This window comes from Malaya genurostris, chromosome 3 (genome assembly GCF_030247185.1).
Source record: "Malaya genurostris strain Urasoe2022 chromosome 3, Malgen_1.1, whole genome shotgun sequence".
Lineage (NCBI taxonomy): Eukaryota > Metazoa > Arthropoda > Insecta > Diptera > Culicidae > Malaya > Malaya genurostris.
In genome coordinates this window covers 194,926,323-194,947,899 of record NC_080572.1, presented here as the reverse complement: position 1 = coordinate 194,947,899, position 21,577 = coordinate 194,926,323, and the positions used below count along the sequence as shown (strand labels likewise).

The 21,577-nt window shown below is 36.4% G+C and overlaps 1 protein-coding gene across 4 annotated transcripts in view; it reads left to right on the top strand.

The window, feature by feature from the left end:
* Positions 1–21,577, top strand: part of LOC131435608 (calcium-transporting ATPase sarcoplasmic/endoplasmic reticulum type) — a 112,655-nt gene that overhangs the window by 24,567 nt on the left and 66,511 nt on the right. Inside the window, exons 1-2 of one of the 4 annotated variants that reach the window (XM_058603675.1) lie at positions 1,859–2,058; positions 13,001–13,144. In XM_058603675.1, the coding sequence (XP_058459658.1) occupies positions 13,027–13,144 (118 nt within the window). In that variant the 5' untranslated portion in view covers positions 1,859–2,058; positions 13,001–13,026. Of the gene's footprint in view, positions 1–1,858; positions 2,059–11,072; positions 11,760–13,000; positions 13,145–21,577 lie in introns of those variants that run through there. The other 3 variants (XM_058603672.1, XM_058603673.1, XM_058603674.1) reach the window with 3 other exon arrangements.

The following is a 21,577-nucleotide window of genomic DNA, read 5'->3' as shown; positions in this document are numbered from 1 at the left end:
GTCAAGCTCGCTGAAACGAGTAGTCAAACAATAATTCTCAGAGATAATGAGAAATCCGGATGGAAAAAAAACATTAATATCTAGTCATTTGCCTCGTCTGACGTTTGACGTTTACATTGTGTCTCACTGGAGAAGAAAATGGGAAAAAATAGCAAAACAAGAAACAACTTTGACCCGACACTCTGCAGTACTTTGTCGACTCGACTGCCAAAATTCTGCTGGAATTCTGCCAGATTGCTGTGTTTTCATTTTTATTTCCATGTGGAATTTAGTACGGATTCCGAATCACTGCGAACTCCAGTGCAACAATCGATTCCGAATGAATACCATTCGTATATTGCTCGTTTATTGGTTTGTATTTAAGTTCGGATGAAAATGTTGTTCTATGTAGTCTGTTATTTTGAAAACCTTTAAAGTTTTTCGAATTTATGATATTAGTTAAAGATCAGTCTCTCTTAAATTAGACAGACTTTTACACCTACACTTTTATAAAGAAAGCAAAAACTCAATGACTTGCACAATGCCGTCGAGCACTAAAATCGGGCAGAATTCATTACTCAGTGTGACTGGAATACAATGTGGATTGAGTGAACAAAATTGCACTGAAATGTTACAACGTCTATTATAAGAGTTTGACAAATCGCATTTCAATAATATTGAAATTGAACGGAAAATCTTATTTCAAATTACCTTGCTGTGCATAGCTATGAAAGTTCAGTTGGCCGATATAAAATGTCGAGAGTTCTCATTGCAATCGAGATTCAGTTGTTCAAATCTGTTATGCTTTACATGACTATATACTATAAACGTATTTATAAATAGTACCATTATTATCCGGACGGACACCCAAAAAGTGTAACTGGCTAAATATCAAAAGAGTACGATATTTTTACATTTTGAATACCATGGTTGAAAGGAGTACGGAGCATCTAACGTCGCAACCGAATAAATCACTGTCACATGTGACCACATTTGTTAACAGTAAAGGTTACTTCCGTGGGATGCATTCTGTTGTACTTTTGTCAGTATTCTGACTATAGCCGGTTGTTTTCCAAAATCCAAACAATTTCTGTTGAATTCAAAGATACCATGGTAAAACTAAGATGCCGGTTAGACTACCTTGAAACTGGATTTTATATGTCATTTATATGTATTGATGCGTTCGTTGTAATAAATATGATGTGTACCTTCGTTATTTGCAATTTCTGTTGGCGGCAAAACTAAGGATTTATTTTTAAAAATTTTCATAAACCACTGCTTGTCGTCGCACGGGCCTACGAGACGGAGAGTGAGAGTAACTCGAACGCTACAAAAAAAACCCTTTTTACAGCCACTATTGCAATGTGAAGATATTATTTATTTTGAAAATAATATAACGTTCAATCTAATATTATATGAGCGACCCTGGGCTCGCGTAAAAATAATTGAACGCGTGTACAAGCGGACTGAGCGACGACATACGCAAACAAGCTCACGGCGCAAAGTGGTGAGTGGATCTTCTCGCAAGCTTGGGGCCCACACTCACATATGATGAGCAGCAGGTTTTCCGGTCGTAGTGGTTTTCTTGGGCGTTCGTCCCCGGGACACCGCACCGCACTGCTTCAGGCAGGCCATCTGGGATTGTCGAAATTTTATCTTGGCAGGAAAAAATGTTTTTTTTTTATTATTATTTTTCACCTCTTGCAGGAGGAACTCACCGCTCGGAGAGCTTGCGCGGCTGCACTCACAAGCTCTCCCCGAAGAGAAAGAAAAAGTGAACTGCGCGCGCCGCTATTTTCCACGGCACCCACCAATGTTGGGTAGGGAAAACTGTTTACTGCGCAAGTAGCTGTTTCCGCAGCGATCCTTGCTACATACGGGGACGAATGCTCAGTCGTTCACGATCTTTTCTTTGGTGCGCAACTAACCATTGTATAACAGCCTTAGCCTGGCTCGCAACTGGCTAGGCCTAAGGTCTATTATATAATCGCACTATTATTCTGTAGTTACTCTTTGTTTCAGTTTTGGAAAGTTTAGTGGTGTTTAACGGTGCCAGGAGCATAGTGCCATCCGAACGGTGTAAGTTTTTGTCTTCTGCTGGAACCTTTGACTGCTGAGAAGGTTATTTGGGTGCATAGAGTGATTGGGTCAAACTTGCAGGAATCCGTGAAAAGTTGAGGCAGTTTTGGTTTTTTTTTTGAAGAACGCTAGGAACTAGGGACGTGCAATCCATAATCAGTCCAAAGTGTGTCAGGATAAATCGAACGAATAACGGAAAATTATGTGACTTTGACAAGAAAACGAACGTTTAAGTGTCCACAGCAGTTCGACAGTAAATCAAGAGGAATTAAATTCATAAATTTATAAATAGCTTTCAACCACTCAAGTGATATCCGGGCAAAGCACACTGGTCACCCAGGAAAAATAACAGAAGTGCTCTAAATAAATTCAAGCTACGGGATCACAGATCACCCAGCAAGCGTATGTCTGTATGTATCGGCGTGTAGCCGGGAATGGCAACTCCGGTCTGCTGTCTGTCGGAAAACCTCTCACTGGACACTAGCTCTAGAAGATGCAAACTTCCCTCCGGCACTCGAGTGAAGGACGATCAACAACGGACATGTCGACCAGCGCAAAATAGTGAAAATGTATTTACAATTTACCCACAATCGAAAGCAAAAAAAAAGTAACCTACCATAAGCATCTTCTCTGCATGAGCGTCTAGAAATAGAACTGACCAGGTGATCGTTCCATTTATATACACCAATCATCGGTGGCTACGTAGTTCTCACACTATCGCGATTTTCGTCAAAATTCCGAACACTGATCCGCGAATTGCACTTTTGCAGTCTAGTGCCTACACCACCGACGCGGATCACCAAAAGCTGTCACTGAAGTTAGCTAGGATTTGCGCAAAATTACCGCTAAATTTCCTCCCAAAATCGCTCAACCGTTTGCCGATATGGTAAAGTTGGTGAGAGAAATATTGCTCAATAAAATAATGTAATTAGACCATTGCCAATCTAATTCATGGAACCATCATTGCCATTTAAATGCGCACTTTAGCTTGTTTACTGCTCGGCTTGTTCCGGCAATTTGCTGCCTTTCGCGCCACCCCGCTCAAGATGTTATTTTTTTCTCTCTTTTCAAATGTTATTGATTTATGCTAAATAACTTCATTTTTCTCGGATTTTATTTTTGGCCGAAATTCTCTCGCACATTCATACGCATGCCGTTGGTTCCGACGCAGATGGAAAGATGAATGGTCTATATTTGACGTAATGGCCGGAGAAATACGACCGAAAGAAAAGCGGAAAATAGATGATGGAAAAGCTGTCAATATTCGAGTCATGATTCATAAACAAATAACCAATTACTGTTTGGTGTATTTATTTTTCAAATTTCGAATAGTCCGGTATTCTTCCTCCTTCAACGGTGATATGAGCGAATGTTTTATTGCATGTTGAGCAAGCAAAGGCAACAATATTTATGTACCTCACAGATGTGTTCTTACATCGTTTGTTTAACAATCTATATTTGATTCACAAAGGTAGCTATCAACAGTTTTGACGTAAATCGCCGCTATCGTTCTACTCTCGTGATACAAAATATCGGTTTCGTTTAAATTTAGGACATCTGTTCGGAGGTGTATTGCTGATCTCGAACGAACTGCTCCCATGGCCGCAAAACGTTGGCATGAACTCAATTCGAACCTACTGTTAGGTGAGGTTATTGCTTCAGACTAGCTTAACTGTTCGACTAGTTAGTTAGGCCATTAGTTGGTCAATTAATTAGTAGGGTTCTAAGAAAATTTTGTAATTTCTATTTTTCAAAAAATCGGCAATAAAATGCATATGAGGGCTTCAAGCGTTTTCAGTGTCTGAATCAACATTTAAAGTACTCAGGCTAAACTAATTCAAATTAATAAATAAAAACGAAAAATAAATGTTCCCAACTAACGTGCTTGTTCCAAACCGACGAATCACGAATTTGAATGTGTTTTTCAACAAAGAGAATAATTTTTAAAACAATTTTTGATAATTTCAAAGAATCAATAATTGAAATAAATCATCGCAATAATCACGGAGAAATGTTTTGACACGGAATTTACTTATTTTTACAAAAACATTTCACAACATGAAACCAGACAAACGAAATGTCAAAGTGTCAAATGACGTTTCAGAAATTGTCAATATAAACTGTAAATGTTTTGCACTGAATAATACAGTTTCATCTTACTATCATCAGGAAATTCTTCTGGAAGTTTGTGCCAAATATTCATATCGATTTCGAAATCATTTATTTTGTTTGTTCGTTTCTGATTCGAAATATCACAGTGAATAGACACAACACCAATATATTTACAGCGGAATATAAAACTGATTTTACATCTTCGCGTTGAGATCATCAAGCTCGAGTTTTATTCTTGACAGTTTCAAATTATACGACAGCCTGTCATTTTAGAACAGATGTCCATCACAGCATAGTAAATAGCCTAGAGGGTAAATTCAGCAGCTGAAAGATTCATATGGGAATTCTTCAATAGAACTGAAACTGGAACAAACGTTCCCTAGCAAGCCGTTTTAGTTTTATTTATTAGACTAGTTCTACTGTCAAATTTAAAACCGTTCTATTTTTTTTTGTTCTGCTGCTGCCCACATTATCAGATCTGAATGGATTCCGAATCAGTTCTGAATCAATGAGAAATTTTCATTCGTAATTAGGTTTTGCACGATGACGACACAAATGAACTGCCGATGAATCAAGTTCATCTTTGACAGTTGCCGTGTACTTGTTTTGTTATGCCACTGTAAGTTAAAAATTGAAAAAATTGCGAAAAAGTGCCTGTTAAAAACGTATTCCAAGTTCACGGAAATGTCACCAAAGCTCATTTTAGTGAGCAAAACAAAAGGTCTCGTAGCAACCTTTTCGCCTGTATATCTATGATATCAACGAAAATCGGTATTTATCTGTACGATCCGTGAATTATCGGTATTTTGGGATACATATCTGCACACTTAGAAAATTTCGCAGAATTCGGTAATTTTTTACCGAATTTTCAACAGCTGAACCTTCGGTAATTAAATTGATTACCGATCGTTCAGTAATTGCTGAACTGTCAAACAACTACCATACACTGTAAACCAATTGGATCTAACTGATTGTTCGGTAATTTATTGTTTGTTTGTTTTCCTTTGGTTAAAATTCTGGATTTTCGGATTTAAAAAAACAACACAAATTCACAAAAACGAATGAAGGAAATTCCAACCTGTTGTGGCTATGGTTTTATTCCACAAAAAAGGTAAAATGTTCCGGCTGACCGGAATTATGAGCGCCTTCCGAAACACTGCACAATCCGTCGACTCCACTAGAAATTACCCTCGAATTTGTGTAGGCAGCAAGTGAACAAGTGATACAAAATTATCGGTCATTTCTATAGATTACCGAAATTTCTCGTCAAAAATATTACCGAACAAAGGATCTTATTGTGTGCATTGTGGTATAGAGGTCAAATATCTGTATAAATACCGATGTACCTGGCAACGTTGCTGCGAACTGAATTGTCAATTCGTTTTCTTCTTATTTTTCCCGATTTTGAACGTTATTAATATATAAATTTAAATCCAGTTTTTCGAATTCACAGAACTAGTAAATAACCAGCTCTTCTTAGAATTCCAGCATAAACTGTTGAAATTCGCTGAAAATTAGCAAAAAGGCCTATTTTAGTCAGCATCATCCATTCCTCTACCTGGAATTAGGGATATCGTAATATCGATCGATTAATCGAGTAATCGATTAATAACTCAGATAATTGAGTGTTTTTAATCGATTAGTCTGAAACCAATGTTCGATTATTAGGCTAACCGAATAGTTTGAAAAATTCAATAACAATAATCGAACAATTATTCGAGTAATCTATTAATAACCCAGATAATCAATTAAAATTTAATCGAATAGTTTTAAAATTATACTCGATTATTGAATAATCGAATAATTAAAAAACAAATCCGACATCCCAAGCTGGAGTGTAAAGAAATGGCATAAGTCGCTTAACTTTCACACTAACACATTCATAAAATGAGCGAAATATCAATGATATTTATAATGTCACACTCAGGTGAAAATTCTAGCACTGAAAAATCATGCTGTCGAGTAAGAATTCATTGCGCATTCCGTTATTTCGATAATGTGGGTGGGGTTGCCAGTTTTTTTTTCATAATTTCCAGATTTAAAACTGATATAAATTATGCATCTATAACTAGAGCTGAAACTGATACAAGTGTATCACCAGCAAGCCGTTTTAGTTTTATTTGTTTGAACAGTCCTGCTGTCGAATTTAAAACTGGATACAGGGCTGTTCTATATTTTGTCTTTCTCAGGTCATATTCAGTAGCGTTCTAGGCAGCACTAGCTGTGTTTTACTCGTGTTTCAAATACAGAAAAAAATAGAACGGCAGCGTATGCGAGTTTTAAATTTGACAGTAGAACTGTTCGAATAATTAAAACTAGAACGGCTTACTGGGATTACATTTGTTTCAGTTTCACTTCTATTATAGAACTTCCATATAACGATTTCAGCTACTGAATTTGCTCTCAGGGCATGTTCAGGAGTGTTCCAGCTCTAATGTCAGTTTTAAAATTTAATTCGGGGAATTATAGCAAGAAAAACTGGCAACCTCAGCAGCGTTTTACTTGTGCTTTAAAAATATAAAAAAATAGAACGACAGAGTATACCAGTTTTAAATTTGACCGTAAAACTGTTCGAATAAATAAAACTGAAACGGCTGGCTGGGGATACGTTTCTTTCAGTTTTAGTTCAATTATAGATCGCCCATATAAAAGTCCCAGCTTCTGACGTTACTTTGAATACATTTGAAATTTTATCTGGATCTAGCTTTCGGTTTCAGTAATATAAAGCACTACTGAAAATATCAGTTTTTTTTTTTTAATTTAGAACTAAGATAAATTATGCATAAAAAAACAGTAGGAACGACTTTCCCTGATTTGTACAAAACTTAGCACTTGTCTTTTTTTCTCAGTGCATAAGAATTTTTAGAGTGAAGTTTAGTTCCCTACAACTACTTCTTGTAAACCGTTTCTGCGCAGTTGATAATCTGCAAATTTTTATGAAAAATGAAAAAAATTCAACGAAAATTTATAATTTAAATTTCGGGTCTGAATACCTCGACCACGGCTTTATATAGAAGACAGGTTACAATGGGTAAATTTATGTCTACTAAACTGTAAAATCATATTCTGGAGTTTTGTTGGTCATTATTTATCGAAAATATAAAGATTAGAAACGCCTACATATGATTTCAGCTGAAACCTCCTTGCTTTCAAAAAGACACTAATCAAATTTACGACAAACTCTGGATTTTATAACTATAGTTTAAAAGACAAACAACGCAAAAATTGTAGTTTATTTCATGTGTATATTGTTATTGTGCCAAACAGGTTTCCAATAACTTCTTCCTGAGCACCATTTTGAACAAGTGCCGATTTTTGGATTACAATTATTTGAAGAAAGTTTTCGTTTGATTCCGTTAATTAAGTTCTGCACAATGTCGATGGTCACATAAAATATTTGGTCACATGTCTGGATACCTTTTTCCACATTCCAGTATAATCTTGCTCATTATTTGTCTATCATGTTGATCTCTATTTTCACACAGTATTTCTATCTTTATTCTATATTTTACTGTATAAAAGATGAATATCAATATATAATCAATGTTGCAACAAGGCAATTGAAAATCTTGTGCCTGAAAATTCGACATCAAAATCTAGCGCCTATTGAAGTTTCTATTCCCGGTAAAAAAAGAATGACAATTCCGGTGAAAAATTGGTGCCTAATGTGATTCATGATAAAAACAAAACAATGTGTACGAGCGATTCACACGTGGCATCAGATAACGATCACGCTATAACGGAACGGTTACAGAAACGACAACATTAATTGTAAGCAATTTTCATGGATACACACAACATCAACGTTACGGAACACTTTGACGTCCGGTACGTGAATAATATCAGGCTAAAGAAATTCTTAAATTATTCTTGGTGTCGACCGAAGTTGTTTAATCGTCTGAATCGTTTCTAACTCCAGCATTTCCTGATGAAAACAAACCATTTGCAGTTGTAGTTGTAAATGAACTGTCATAAAGCCTAATATAGATCGGATGTTGTAGGCTGTAGGCTGCATCGTATTCGCATGTAAGGCACAAATGGGATTTAGTTGTTACACCGTTAGCTAAAAATCCTCTTGACTTCACGCACGGGATAGCGCTTTGGGTTAAAAATTACCTGATACCAAGTAATCCTATGGCAACGTACTCCAACCCTGCTGCTGACAGCAGTCTATCGCTCTTGTTTTGTCTCTCTCTATCGTTTAATTTCGAAACATCATTGCGACCAGAGATGCCAGATATTTTCATAGAAAATCTGTATTGCTTTGTATAAAAAATCTGTATTAATCTGTATTCACAATAAAATTAAATTCTTACAACAAAATGATTCTAAAAGATTTTGTTTCAAAAGATTGTGGTTGTAGGATGGTAGATTCATTCAGTCATTGCCGCACTCACAAGAATATTCAACAACGATATGTCATAGTTTTTATATCCACAAAAATTGAATTGTAAGGGCATATTCAGTAGTGTAGTAGTTCTAGATGCATAATTTATGTCAGTTTTAAAATTTATATCTAGAAATTATAACAAAATAAACTGGCAGCCTCAACAGCGTTTTATCTGCGTTTCAAATATAGAAAAAATAGAACGGCAATGTATACCAGTTTTAAATTTGACAGTAGAACTGGTCGAATAAATAAAACTAGAACGGTTTGCTGGGGATGCGTTTGTTTCAGTTTCATTTACATTATAAACCACCCATATGAATCTTGCAGCTGCTGAATTTGCTCTAATTCCATATATTTATCTAGTTTGAAAGGTTTGATGTCAAGTCAGGTCATACAACTCTCAGTTTGGCAGTAAAGTTTCACGATGCCATTACTTCCTTGAATATCAGTTCAAATTGGTTTCAAATTATAATATAAATGGATTTCACAAGAGATTTTCATATTAATTTGTGATTTGTCCGTTGATTGATAGACTTTTATCTCTGGAATCAAATACTAAAAGATAGCTCAGACAAAAAAGTAAAATTTATTTCTTTCTTACTTTTTGTGAGATCTGTTTAAATCTGTATTTAATTGAGGGAATCAGCATAAAATCTGTACTTTGTATTAAATCTGTATGAGCATGTAAAAATCTGTATAACACAGATAAATCTGTATAAATGGCATCTCTGATTGCGACAGTTAATTTTTTTCTGTTCCGATAACGGACCTCGTCGATGTTGTGTGTGTGCTGACAATTGACCGGCTGTCCAGAGAGTGAGGATAGAGATAGCAAATCGTAGGTCTACAGGTTCATTCAACAATCCATAGAATAAAGTTGGAAATACGCTAACGGAGAATGAAGACTAAAAGTTTGAGAAAATAATTTTTCTCGAAAGATATTTTTCAAACTTATAGTAAGTGCTTAATAGTCCAATATAAAAACTTACCATGAGAAAAATAGATCCTAATATATCGCAGAGGATGCTTCACTAGCGATAATAGTGTAACGGTTTTTCTGAAATCTATATTTAAAGTTATTTCTGATAGATGGATTTTTGGTCCTACTAATAGGTTTTGTTAATGTTTGGAGGTCTTTTTGAAGTGTTTTTTTTCATGAATCAGTTTTCTCATTTAAAATTAGTGTGATTTTGAAAACATGGGTTGATTCAGAGCATTAGACGGTCGCCTTACAAGCTGTATGTTACTTCAGAACACAATTGTTTTCGTTCTCATACACAATTTATGCGATGATGGCACAATCAAGTGCCCAGTTTATCATTGGAGCACAACACCGTTTGTGTCGAGCGACTCACCCTTGATCGTATTATTGAAACTCATCGAGGAAATTTGTTAAACATAATGCGATCTGCAACGAAATGGTGCTCTATGTATATTAGAAAACACGCTTCAAACCAACGGATCGAAGACAAACTGAAACAAAATAGTAAATGGTTAATGGAAACTGTGCACAAAATTGTTATATATAACAGCATTCCTTGGGTGAAGTCAATAGTTTTGTTTTGAAATTGGTACCAGTTTATACTGTCAACGTGATCAAGTAATAATACGATTTTTTTTTCATTAATTTAAGTCATGAAGTAGTTTAATCATAATATACTGAATAAGATAACGTGGCGTATTGTTGACAAAACGAATTCCCGTTTTAAAGTAAATTTTCTTGCCAAGCAATGCCTAACGGGAATAGCTCTAAAAATCTTGCATTAGGCTTCGTCATTTTAAATTTATCATCGACAATGACTCGAAATGCACACATCGATAAATGAAGGCACCCATTCGGATGTAGTTATTCGAGAAATTCTTCATACGCTATCGTTTTGCAGAAATGTTAGCGTGTATCAAAATCTATCAGTTTTAAAAATTAAAGAGAGAAATTGCATAGTCGATCTTTTAACTCTAATTAAGTGAACAAAGAATTTTTAATGTTATTTGTAGAATTTGTGTAAAATCTGTAGAAGCCATATTTGGAAAAAATCTTTTAATTCAAAGTACTGAAATTCAAACAATAACTTATTTGCATGTTTTGAATAATATACCCTCGGTAAAAATTTACTTACTCTTACTTTTTCAGTCGTAGACCACGCGTGTCTCTGCTGTATACAGGGGGCGTCTTCATTCAACTCGATTCATGGATGGTTGGTTTAATCTGCGGCTAAGTAAAAGATAATTGTTATAATCATATCAGTAATAATTTGCATAATGAATGTCATACCCAGAAACTTTATGGGTTTATGTCGAATAGTTTACACACCGTCATCGTATCATTCCCTTTTGAATGTGTGTGTATTGCTCATCGCTGGCGTGGCGCGATTCCTTTCGTTCTTTTGCTGACTGGATGACCTGCTTTCGCCTTCAGTCATTCTCGCTCTCTTTCGCTCATAAACTCGAAATACTTCGTTCTTTCGTCATCTGAGCAGCGGGCAGCTGGCAGTGTTCGGTCGGTTCGGTTCAGTTTAACTTCAGATATATCGCCAAGCAACCGTGTATTTCGCTCGCTGTGCGCTCTTCTCTTCTCTGTCACACACTCGCCGTCGTGGTGTAGTACGTTAACCGCACACTCGTCACCGCTGCCGTTGCCGAAAACGCCACCTTGCCGTTACACTGTAGTTGTTGTTGTTCCTTGCTAGTTCCTTTTTGTGTATTTTAATGGAGTTTGCAAAATGAAGCAACATTTGCTCTACTAAAATGACGTTCGCGTTTTCGATGGCCAAGATTTCGTTCGGTTGGAAAACGTTATGATAGGATAAGCTGGAAAGTTTTCAATCGAAAGTGTGAAGTGCTTCTTCGCTCTAGTTTACACGGGTGGTCAACGCGAAAATTGAGTTGCTAAAGGATATACAGTGTCTGCGTTCAAAGGAATCGTGATCCATTCCGAGGATTTCTTTCATCTTCCAAAACAAAGAAGTGCTGTTCTAAATTAAGGTTTTCCTAACAGAAGACTGCAAAGTTTGCCTGCTCAAGTTTATTAGAAAGGTGTGATTTGTTTCCGTTGAAATAGGTGGAATTTTATATTAAATCCAGAAAATAGTTTAAGTGAAATAAGCCATAGAACGGAAGCCCAGAGCGCTGAATAGGGAAAGAGTGGAGTCACTTTTTTTAGTTCACTACGTCAACGTGAACGCGACATTCGAATCACCACGTAAGTGTTTACGGTCCAATCAAGAGAGGAGAGATATCTTGTTCATGTTTACTCGTAACCGTAAATTGCCTAAAGCTAACGAGAATTGCAACATTCTTTTCTTTCAATTATTGACATAAAACGCTAGAAAAATTGCTCTGAAAGATTGTACAAAAGTGCATTTCTAGTGCTTGTCGGAGGTGCTGTGCTACCGACAATTTTAAGGTTATGGTCACATACTCTCGTCAATTACATTTTTTTCTGTACATGCTTGCGTGTAGCCTTTTTGCTTTACAACGGGGAACAACGTAACCAATACAACGATACGCTGTTGGCCCAAACACGCACCAATCGCGAAACAGAAAACAGACGACTGATTGTGGGCCTTCGTCAGTGCTTCCACTCGTCAGCTGGCTGGCCGATTGGCGAAAGCTGCCAGTAAACAAATCGCTGTCAAAATACGGCACACGTTGCGTTTTTTTTTACTGGCGATGGAGAGAGGCAGAGAGAGAGCGTCACTGGAAAGTTGTTTCCGTGTGCTCAATTTGCGAATCTCTGATAAGAACATCTCTATTGTCATCCGTTGACCGATTTCTGCGAGGTTTGAGGTTGAATTTTAAGTTCAAAATTCATCTTATTGCCATAGTTTTTTAATAATCCTGGAATGTTTGGAAAAAATTACATGTTTGGTTAGTTTTAAACACAGTATGCTGGCAGATTTTTATTTTGTACTAGGAATGTTACATTTAATATAATAATAAAATAAACCATTCAGATAAAGTATAGAAATTGAACTCTGTAACATCTACGTTACAAAGAACTGCATTGATGTAACACTGACCACATACGTTGACATTTGATTGAAATACGAGAATAACTCGATCACCGAATCAGAATTAAATTAAAATACTACATCTATAAAAGTATCTCGACAAAATTTTCCTATTGACTAGTTGAAATTTTAAACATCTGTGTAAGTGATTGTTCTGTAAAATAGACATTTCATGATAAAATACTAGAACCTGTCGCGCCCGGCGATCTCGTGTGCGTCACAAACTCAACCTCAGAACAAAAGTGCTTCGATTTCACGGATACCTCCAAGGAATTAACGAAATGCACCCTGATTAGCATAGAACACAGCGTAGAGAAAAATCGTCAACACCCAAGTGCGATCTCCTCCCCGAACAAGTGTCAAAGTGTGAATGTGTTCCAATTCCCAAACTCGACTAACCAGTTGTGCCTTGTTGTGTCTCCTATTTCAGAACTGCCGGTTACTAACTAATTCACCATGGAGGACGGCCATTGCAAGTCCGTCGACGAAGTGCTAACATACTTCCGAGTGGATCCCGAGAGAGGTCTCAGCCTTGACCAGGTTAAGGAATATCAGAAAAAATACGGCCTCAATGGTAAGTAACCTTGAATTAAATTGTGAAACATTCCGTCGATGTTAGATATTCGCAAATTTGCTAAGTACAAATCTGGTATGGTGACTCACCTTGCCCGATGGGAGTCGCAAGGTTTACGTGGTCTAAACCTCAATAGGCGGCAGCAATAACGCAGCGCAAAACCGATTTACGTCATTCGTAATCGGTTTCGCGCCGGCACTGTCTCAGATTACTATCCTCCTGGGGCACCGCAAGCGTGTTGCTCTATTCCGAGAGTAGCGGCTATAGATAGGTCTCACTTGTTCGCGCTTGTCGTGATCATGATTGCGAAAAAAAGCAACTTGATGGGTAAGGCCAGTTACATTAAAAAAAAAATGAAATACAACATTGCTTCATGTCAGCAGGCCCAATGCGTAAGTCGCGTGGTTTTGCGTTTCCGACAGATACGAAAATGATTGCTATTTATCGACGTTCAGGTGGCAATTAGTCTTCGAATGGTGGTTGATTAACGATTTTTGAATTGCTAAACTAAAATGCTTGCAAAATTGCATACTTCATTTTTTTTTATCCTACCGCTTGTCCAATTAATGAAAAAAGTAGGTTTCTGGAACCAAGCTTATGCTAAAAACCCATCGTATCCGAACGTTGCTGCTAGAAAATCTTCAAATATTCACACCCCCACTTTATTAGATGTCGCACCCGTCCAGCAGAATGCATAATTCTAGTTCGCGGGAGGTTCATACCTGTGTCTGTGTCGTATGTGGAACATCGAAACAGTAAACAAACGAGTTTTTTACACGCACTTGGTTCGTGTTCTTAAAATGAGATGAATATTCATATTTTGGTTTGCAGTCGTGATTTGGATTGCGCCGGTAAACGAGCATGCTAAATTCTGCGCGGTGCTCCAAGCATGCTAGATTCTGCAATTCCAATATCAAATTTAGCGCCTTCTATTTCTTTAGGAACGTTTACTAGTTTGTCCATGAATTTGACAAAACAGAAGTTAACTCTTGTTAGATTGCGAGAGAGTTGACAACGTTAATGTTGTGGAAAAATTCTATTTCCCTTGTGATTCAAGATGTGGTTGGCTCCGAAAGAAACTAAAAATGACTTATTTTTAGCTGTTCCAATAAAATTTCATACATTTAACATTTCTCGGGACTAATTCGTACGGCTCTCAATTTCCAACCCTTTGGAAGAATCCAGAAATCATGTAGGGAGATGGCATTTCGTTTTCATCTTGCAGCAAAGCCTCCAGTTCCTTGTCTTGTATAACAGCCGCTGTTACAAAGAGCTCCTTGTCTACAATTTCCAATTTTTTTTTTAACCGTTTGAACTTTTGCAGGATTTGCAGGAAAACTTGCATATTGTTTGAAATATTATTTGCGTTATGGAAGCTCATCTGACAGCAAGTTCTCATGAACTTGACTAAATAAAACTAATTATAGTCTACCTAGTGTTAGCGCAACTGACGACGACAATGTGATGAAGTCTAACAATTCGCTGAACTCGTTGAAGCAGTGTCAAAGCTGGTAACATACTTGGTGTTGTGCAAATCAGTGGAATAGGCACGCCTCCATATACCTGCGCATGTAGCTTTTCAGCCACTTCAAATCTCGAAAAATCTGATACTTGAGATAACCACCTTCAGGAAGCCTATACCTTCTTATCTGATGTTCACTAAGAACACAATGTTCCCATGGGAATCGTTGGTTACCTACGATAATCGACAAGTTTTTTCCAATCATGTACAATCAGCCATGCGTCAAGCTTACCAGCAAATGGGTCGGGACAAAAAGTTTTTAAATAAAAATAAAACGACTCTCGTATAGTGATCAGAGCTTAAAATTGTCACACATTCTCAATGAAAGAAACCATTTCAGCAGTCTCATTTTCAATGTTTTACTGTCTCATTCGCAAATGACCGACACCAGAACAAACGAAGAGAGACGAATCATTTTAGTTTCACATCGAAAAAATGAGAGAGCATAATTGCCAACGTCACTCTTTCCTCTATGACAAGACGAAACCAAACTAACGTCTTCAGGTAGCAACAGCAGAACTGAAATTTTCATTCTTGCATCGGTGTACTGAAAATATGTGACGCTTGGCTATAAAAAGTGACTAAAATATGGCAAATCGAAGTAATTACATCCCAGAACTTCTTTGGAAACCAAAACTACTACAAATTCGAGCACCAACAGTTAAAACTTATTGTGAAACCATTTTCTGTCGTTTTCAATTCTCGCAGCTTTGGTTGAATATCGACACTGAATACTATAGGATTTTCACTGAAAACTGCAAATGACTGAAAGGGCAAATGAAAGAAAAAAACACAATTTTGAAACTACTTTCCCGTTTATGTCATTGACTGGACATGGATTTCGTTCTCATAGTTTGCAAGCGAAACTGAGAGTGACAATAATTTCTTGTCATTTTCGTTTATTTTTCAGTCAATGAAAATGACTTTTATTAGCTCTGATAGTGATAGGTTGTACGAGCTTTTTAACGGTAGTTCATTTAATGTAGGCCCTACGAATTTTCGATGGACTGCTTCCAGTCTTTGAATCTATGTAACATTATATGAATACCAAAAAACGGTGGCTAAATTCTAGCTGGGATCGATCCAATGAACAATGAAGCGTTTTAAAGGAGAGTGGATTACGGTTCTCTTGAGATTTCGAATATGAATCCGAGTAGACGACTGGCTTTGTCAAATCGTTAGTTTGTCATCAAGCTGTCTTGATCTTTGACTTAACCAACGTGTTGTAATTGAGTGCCATCGTGATGTAATTTAAACTTAACATGCTTCTCGTGCGATGATATTTTGCTACAAAGGAAACCATCATGTTTCCTACACATCGTTTAATTTTGCAGATTTTTGCAACTCATGACAATGACACCGACAACAAAATCGTTTTCCTCCTTGTCTTAATACAAAGATAATGTCGTTCACAAACAACGAAAAAAGTAGTGGTTATAATGTACTTCCTTGAGGAATATCTGAACTGTGTTTGAAAGATTCAGATATGATCACTAATAAATGTACTACTGCTACTACTTCTGCAGCATGGTAGAGTATAAAAGTTCTAAAACCTGAACTGACTAAAAATACAAATATTCACCCGACTAAAACTAGATTTTTTTCGCTGAACCTGAACCCGACTCAAACTCTATCCGATTTTTATCTAATCTCTACTTAAACCTGGCCCGAATCCGTTGGGTTTGTTTACAGATAATTGAGCCCGACAACCGACTATACGACAACCGTTCGATTTTAATGTGGAACACATTTTTGTTTTCTATATAGGGGTGCAAATTAGAAACTCAAGAAAAATACACGTAGCCATGTGGTCAGGTTTTGAACAACTACAGCTCAGTATATTTTGTATCAATTATTTATATTATTACATCATTTGATTGGAAATATTTCTACGATTCGATTTGAATGTATCAAGCCACGTATTTTCAATTGTGAATGATTGAAATTTTGATTAGTAGCGAGCAATGTCCTATTTTGTCTGCTAAAAATCTCCGGCATATCAGATTTCCCTGCCATACACGACGATTTTGAAGGAAAAAGCAATATATCAAAGGGAAAGCATCGCTCTGATTGGTCAATCGGTGCAAAAGCGAAGCTGTTAGAAGCACGCGAATCTATACCTAGAAGCGAAATTATAGCAAAGGTTTCAGTCCTACGCTTAGCATGCTAGAGGTATGTTGTTGCTAGACAGCAAGACAAAAAGTGCCATAAAACGATTTGAAGCTTTAATTGGTATGCTCTGATCTTGTGTCATGCAAGCACGGATGAAATTCCATGTTATGTAATTTTGCCTGAGAAATTGACAACTATCCCAGGGTAAATGTTGAGTGCGTAAGATTAATTTCTAATTTATATAAGATGAACTCGATTGATAATGAGAAATAGTTTATCGCCTCAACCGAAATCGCAGAATAGTAAAGAAACTTAACGCTATAAAATTCACTGCTTGCATACAAGCTTGACGAAGAGAAGCTTTAATATCAAAATCCGTATCGCAAGTATGTACAAAGATATAATTGCATACATTTGGGATATTGGTATAATTTCGTCGGCTATAAAACAAACAATGTTCGGTGTTGGTTCCTAATCAAGATAAATCTAGGCAGACTCTCTTGCAATAGCGGATTTAAAAGTGTGACGATTGATTGAACTGTTTGATTGTAGATCATTTGGTTGCCTTGTTCCACATCAATAGCTCGAACAACCACATGGGGCTAATCCTTCTAGTTTTAATACGTATTTCATCCGTTCCCTTGAAAGAGACGCGCTCGCATTGCTGCCCAGCGAATTAAAGGGGAATATCGGTTCACTAATCATGGCTTCGTCCATTGCACAGTAGGTAAAAATACGACGTTATAGTTTCCTAGAAATCCAAGTAAATATTTCCAAAGTGGGTTTTTCTTAAGCGAAAACTATCAGCATTCACTATCATGCGCTTTAACAATTCGAATACTGACCGTAAAACTAAAAAAATAAATTTATCTAACCAACAGGTACTTCTCATATGTTCGTAAGTTCAATGAATGTATTGCAGTTAATCAGAACGACCACCAACATCTGTATTCTGTTTTACCCCAAATCTTCTACTATAAATTTACAAACAAATAGCTCTTCTGATTGGTGTTTTTTTTTAAATAACCAAGACATTTCTACACAGTTCGAAAAAATCTTGTGATTATACATCTTATTAGGTGCACATAAATGGAGTGTCGAATTTCACACGAATTTATATTCAAGAACATGTAAAATTGTGTAATTTGAAAATTACGTGGCTTGAAGTAAAATGAAATAAAAAACAAAAGATCGATAGCAACAGCACGACTTGAACCAAGAAATATTAGATCATAGAGCACATCGGTTAATCGGCTGAACCACAGAAGCACATTCAGCAAGCAGATTTGTTAAATAATTGATACATATAAATCCATACAACGACACTTGGTAGCCGAGTGCAAATTACGCTCGGAGGCGTCCCCTAGTAAAGTAAGTCGTATTCACGACAAAAAGGTTGCGTTTTGGTTCCATTTTGCCCCACTGGTGCATTGGTTCAGCGACGCTATTGTTGAAAAAAAAAAACACCGTGGGGTTTTTTGTACTATTGCTGTTATTTGTTCAAGCGTTTGGTTCGGTGTTAGCTGTCAAGCGTTCAAGGGTTCGTTGTTATAATTCTGTTGAGACGGAAAGGTCAAATTCCACAAAATGAATGTAATCTCGAGACTTTGCTTTGCCTGTTGATTGTCGTAGGTGTCAGCGATTTCCACGGGAACCTGATGTCTTGATCGAAAGTCACATAAGGGTTAGCTTACCACTTTGTATACCGGGGAAGAATTTCTTCCATATTATCTTTTTTAATTGAAGGAATCACTCCGTACTGCGACATGGTTTTTGGAATCAATTCTTCGATAGTGGCTGAAGGAAGATCGTGCACAGGTAGTGCTATAGCATCAAATCGTGTTCTTCACTGTGTTATCTATCAGCAATTTTGTGTTAACATTTTTGGGATTTTTTAGTTTTATGTTTTAATTGGAGGAAAAGCGCAACTGAAGCACATCAAATGCTTGTGGATGTTTATGGTGATAATGCTTCAACTGATAAATCTTGTAGGGAATGGTTTCGACGTTTCTAGAACGGAGATTTCAGCATTGAAAACAGGCCTCGCTCTGAACAATAAAAAAAATCGAAGATAAACAGTTGAAGGCATTACTCAATGAAAAATCCGAGTCAAACGCAAAAGGAGCTTGCAGAATCATTGGAAGTGACGCAACAAGCAGTTTCTGTGCGATTAAAATCCATTGGAATGATTCAAAAGCAGAGACATTGTAAGGCAATTTTTCACTTGCGAGCAGCTGATTCAAAGGTAACAAAGAAACGGTTTTTTTACATCGAATTGTTACTGGGGATTAAAAATGTATATTCTATGATAATTTACAATTGATTGATAAAATACATTGTTGCCATCGACCTCAACATCAACTCCAAAGCCGAATGTTCATGGTTCGAAGGTCATGTTGTGCATTTGGTGGAACCGAAAGGGTTTTGTGTTCTATAAACTACTACAACCAGGCGATACTTTTACGGATAGAAAGTAGAGAACAGATTATTCGGAAACGCTGAAGTGGGACATTTTTTCCGAGCCGGTCGTATTCTCCTGACATTGCTCTTTCTGATTATCGGTTTACTTCTTTCGCAGAAATCGAAGAATGGCTTCAAACGTTGATCACCTCAAAACGAGGTTAGGAGTTTGGCTACCTCAAGGGTACCGATTTGTGCTAAGCGCATATAACTTTTTCCATTTGTTTTACGTTTCATCACCAACTTATTTGTGCGTTAACAGTTTATGTTGATCTGCTAATGCGACCTCGCGGTTTTAATAGAAAGCCGATGCTGTGAACAATAAGACGATTTCAAAATAAGCAAATCTTGTGAACGAAATGCACCGGTACAGGGGTCACCGCGCACGGAACGACCGAAATTAGCTTTGCGCCTAATTCGTATTACTGTTTTTGAACTAGTCGATTTTAACAACAAAATTTCCAAAATAACTATTGAATTATTTGAAATTCAGAATTAACTTTGCTGCAAAAAAACTATTGTTTTCAGAGAATGTGTTTAGTGGGCGAATATCCTGGACACAAACCAGCAATATTTCAATCCAACACGAAATTCTCATTGATAACTAATTTTGTGATTAAAATCAGGAAATTTGACTCTATTTATCTATCACCATCATTGCTGAAAGACAGCACAAAGAAATCAAAAATGAAATTGGTTTTATTAACAAGTTTATTAGCAAAAGACTCATTAGAAGTGTCAAAGCAAAATAATCTATTAAAAAGCTAAAAATGATAGTTTTGTTGAAGCTGTTAGTAAATTGTTTTGATGTTTTTCGCATTTGTTACTATATATCCATATTTCGATTTCTAAACCGATATCTAAAAATGACGTATTTATTCAGAATTTATGCATAATAATGTTTTTACGTGGAACAGTGAAGTGAGTTTCGAATGTTGCACTTTATTTGTATATGTCAAACGAAGTTTTTTGTTTCTTCCCACCTTCCGGGCTTCGCCGTCTGGTGTACTACTTGTATTCGGTTTTTGTTTTCCGAGTTCTCAAAGTTTTCAGTGAGAGAGTCGATTTCGCGAAGTCAAATGAAGAAAACAGCGATTTAGAAGAAAAATTTTTATAAAGAAGTTTATGTTTCGTTTATGTCTTTTCCTCCAATACAACATCGCATCTAAAAAAGTACGGGTGTGTAATGTCAAAGACATAACTGGATGTCTTGAATACGAATAAAACTGATACTCTTTCTTTATTTTTCCGAATGTCAATTAGTTGATCGATTGTGTGAATTGTGCAAGTTTTTCTCTTTTTCACTACTAGAATTTGAACGATACTTCTAAACTAAAGTACAGATTAGTTACATTTTTTTCCGTAGTAGTGTGCCATCTAGTGGCTAGTAGTCATTATGGTGTTAACGTTTTTTCGGTGACTGTGCGCCATATAACTGCAGATTGCAGAAGCCAATTCAACCATTCATGTTGCTTGAAAACAGCATTTTATTTTTCTAATTCAACTTAAAAATTAGTTGAATGAAAATGGAGTGTGCCTTAGCTAAGAAATGACAGCACGTTTAATTGGTGAATTCAACTAAAAAAATAGCCATTTCAACTAATATTTTATTATTATTTAGGGAATGAAAATAAAAAATCTAAATTAGCAAAAGTAAGATTTTTTAGTTGTCTCAAAAAATAACTACCTTAAATCAGAAAATCAACTAATTTTTTCGCCAAAATGCTGATTTTGGCCTTTCAGTGTGTGAAAGAAATTACAATCGCCATTGACTTCATCCAGTCTAAAATGCTACCTTCGATAAAAGAACTTAAAACTTTGCTTAGAAAGCAAGGGCAGCACGATTAAAATCTTGTGTATTTGCTTCAATTAAACAAAACTAATAATGTTGTACACATACAACTCTGTAACGGACGAGTACAAAGCAATTAATAATGAAAGTACAAATTAATTCGATATGTTTTTTTTTGGGTCAAAAAAGCATTTACTCCAAAAAAATAATTTAAAGATTAATCGAAGTATCGTCCATCACTAACTACTGTTTTTCCCATCTCTCAGGCAATTTTCAAACTCCACCGCGACAAATTGTCCTAGATAAGAACAAAGTTGCAACTCACGGGCGGTCAACCGTTATCAAACTCAATTCGTTGGAATGACATTTGTGTAAAGTCATAGTTCCTCTCCATCACCTTTCACTTGTGATATCACGTTGGAGAATTAGGAAATCGTGTTGCGATCAATACATCGTTAATGACCAATGCGATATAGCCATCAAACCACACAAATTGCTATGAATAATGTCCAGAACTCAGTCCCCAGTCTGCTTCTTAATTAATTAG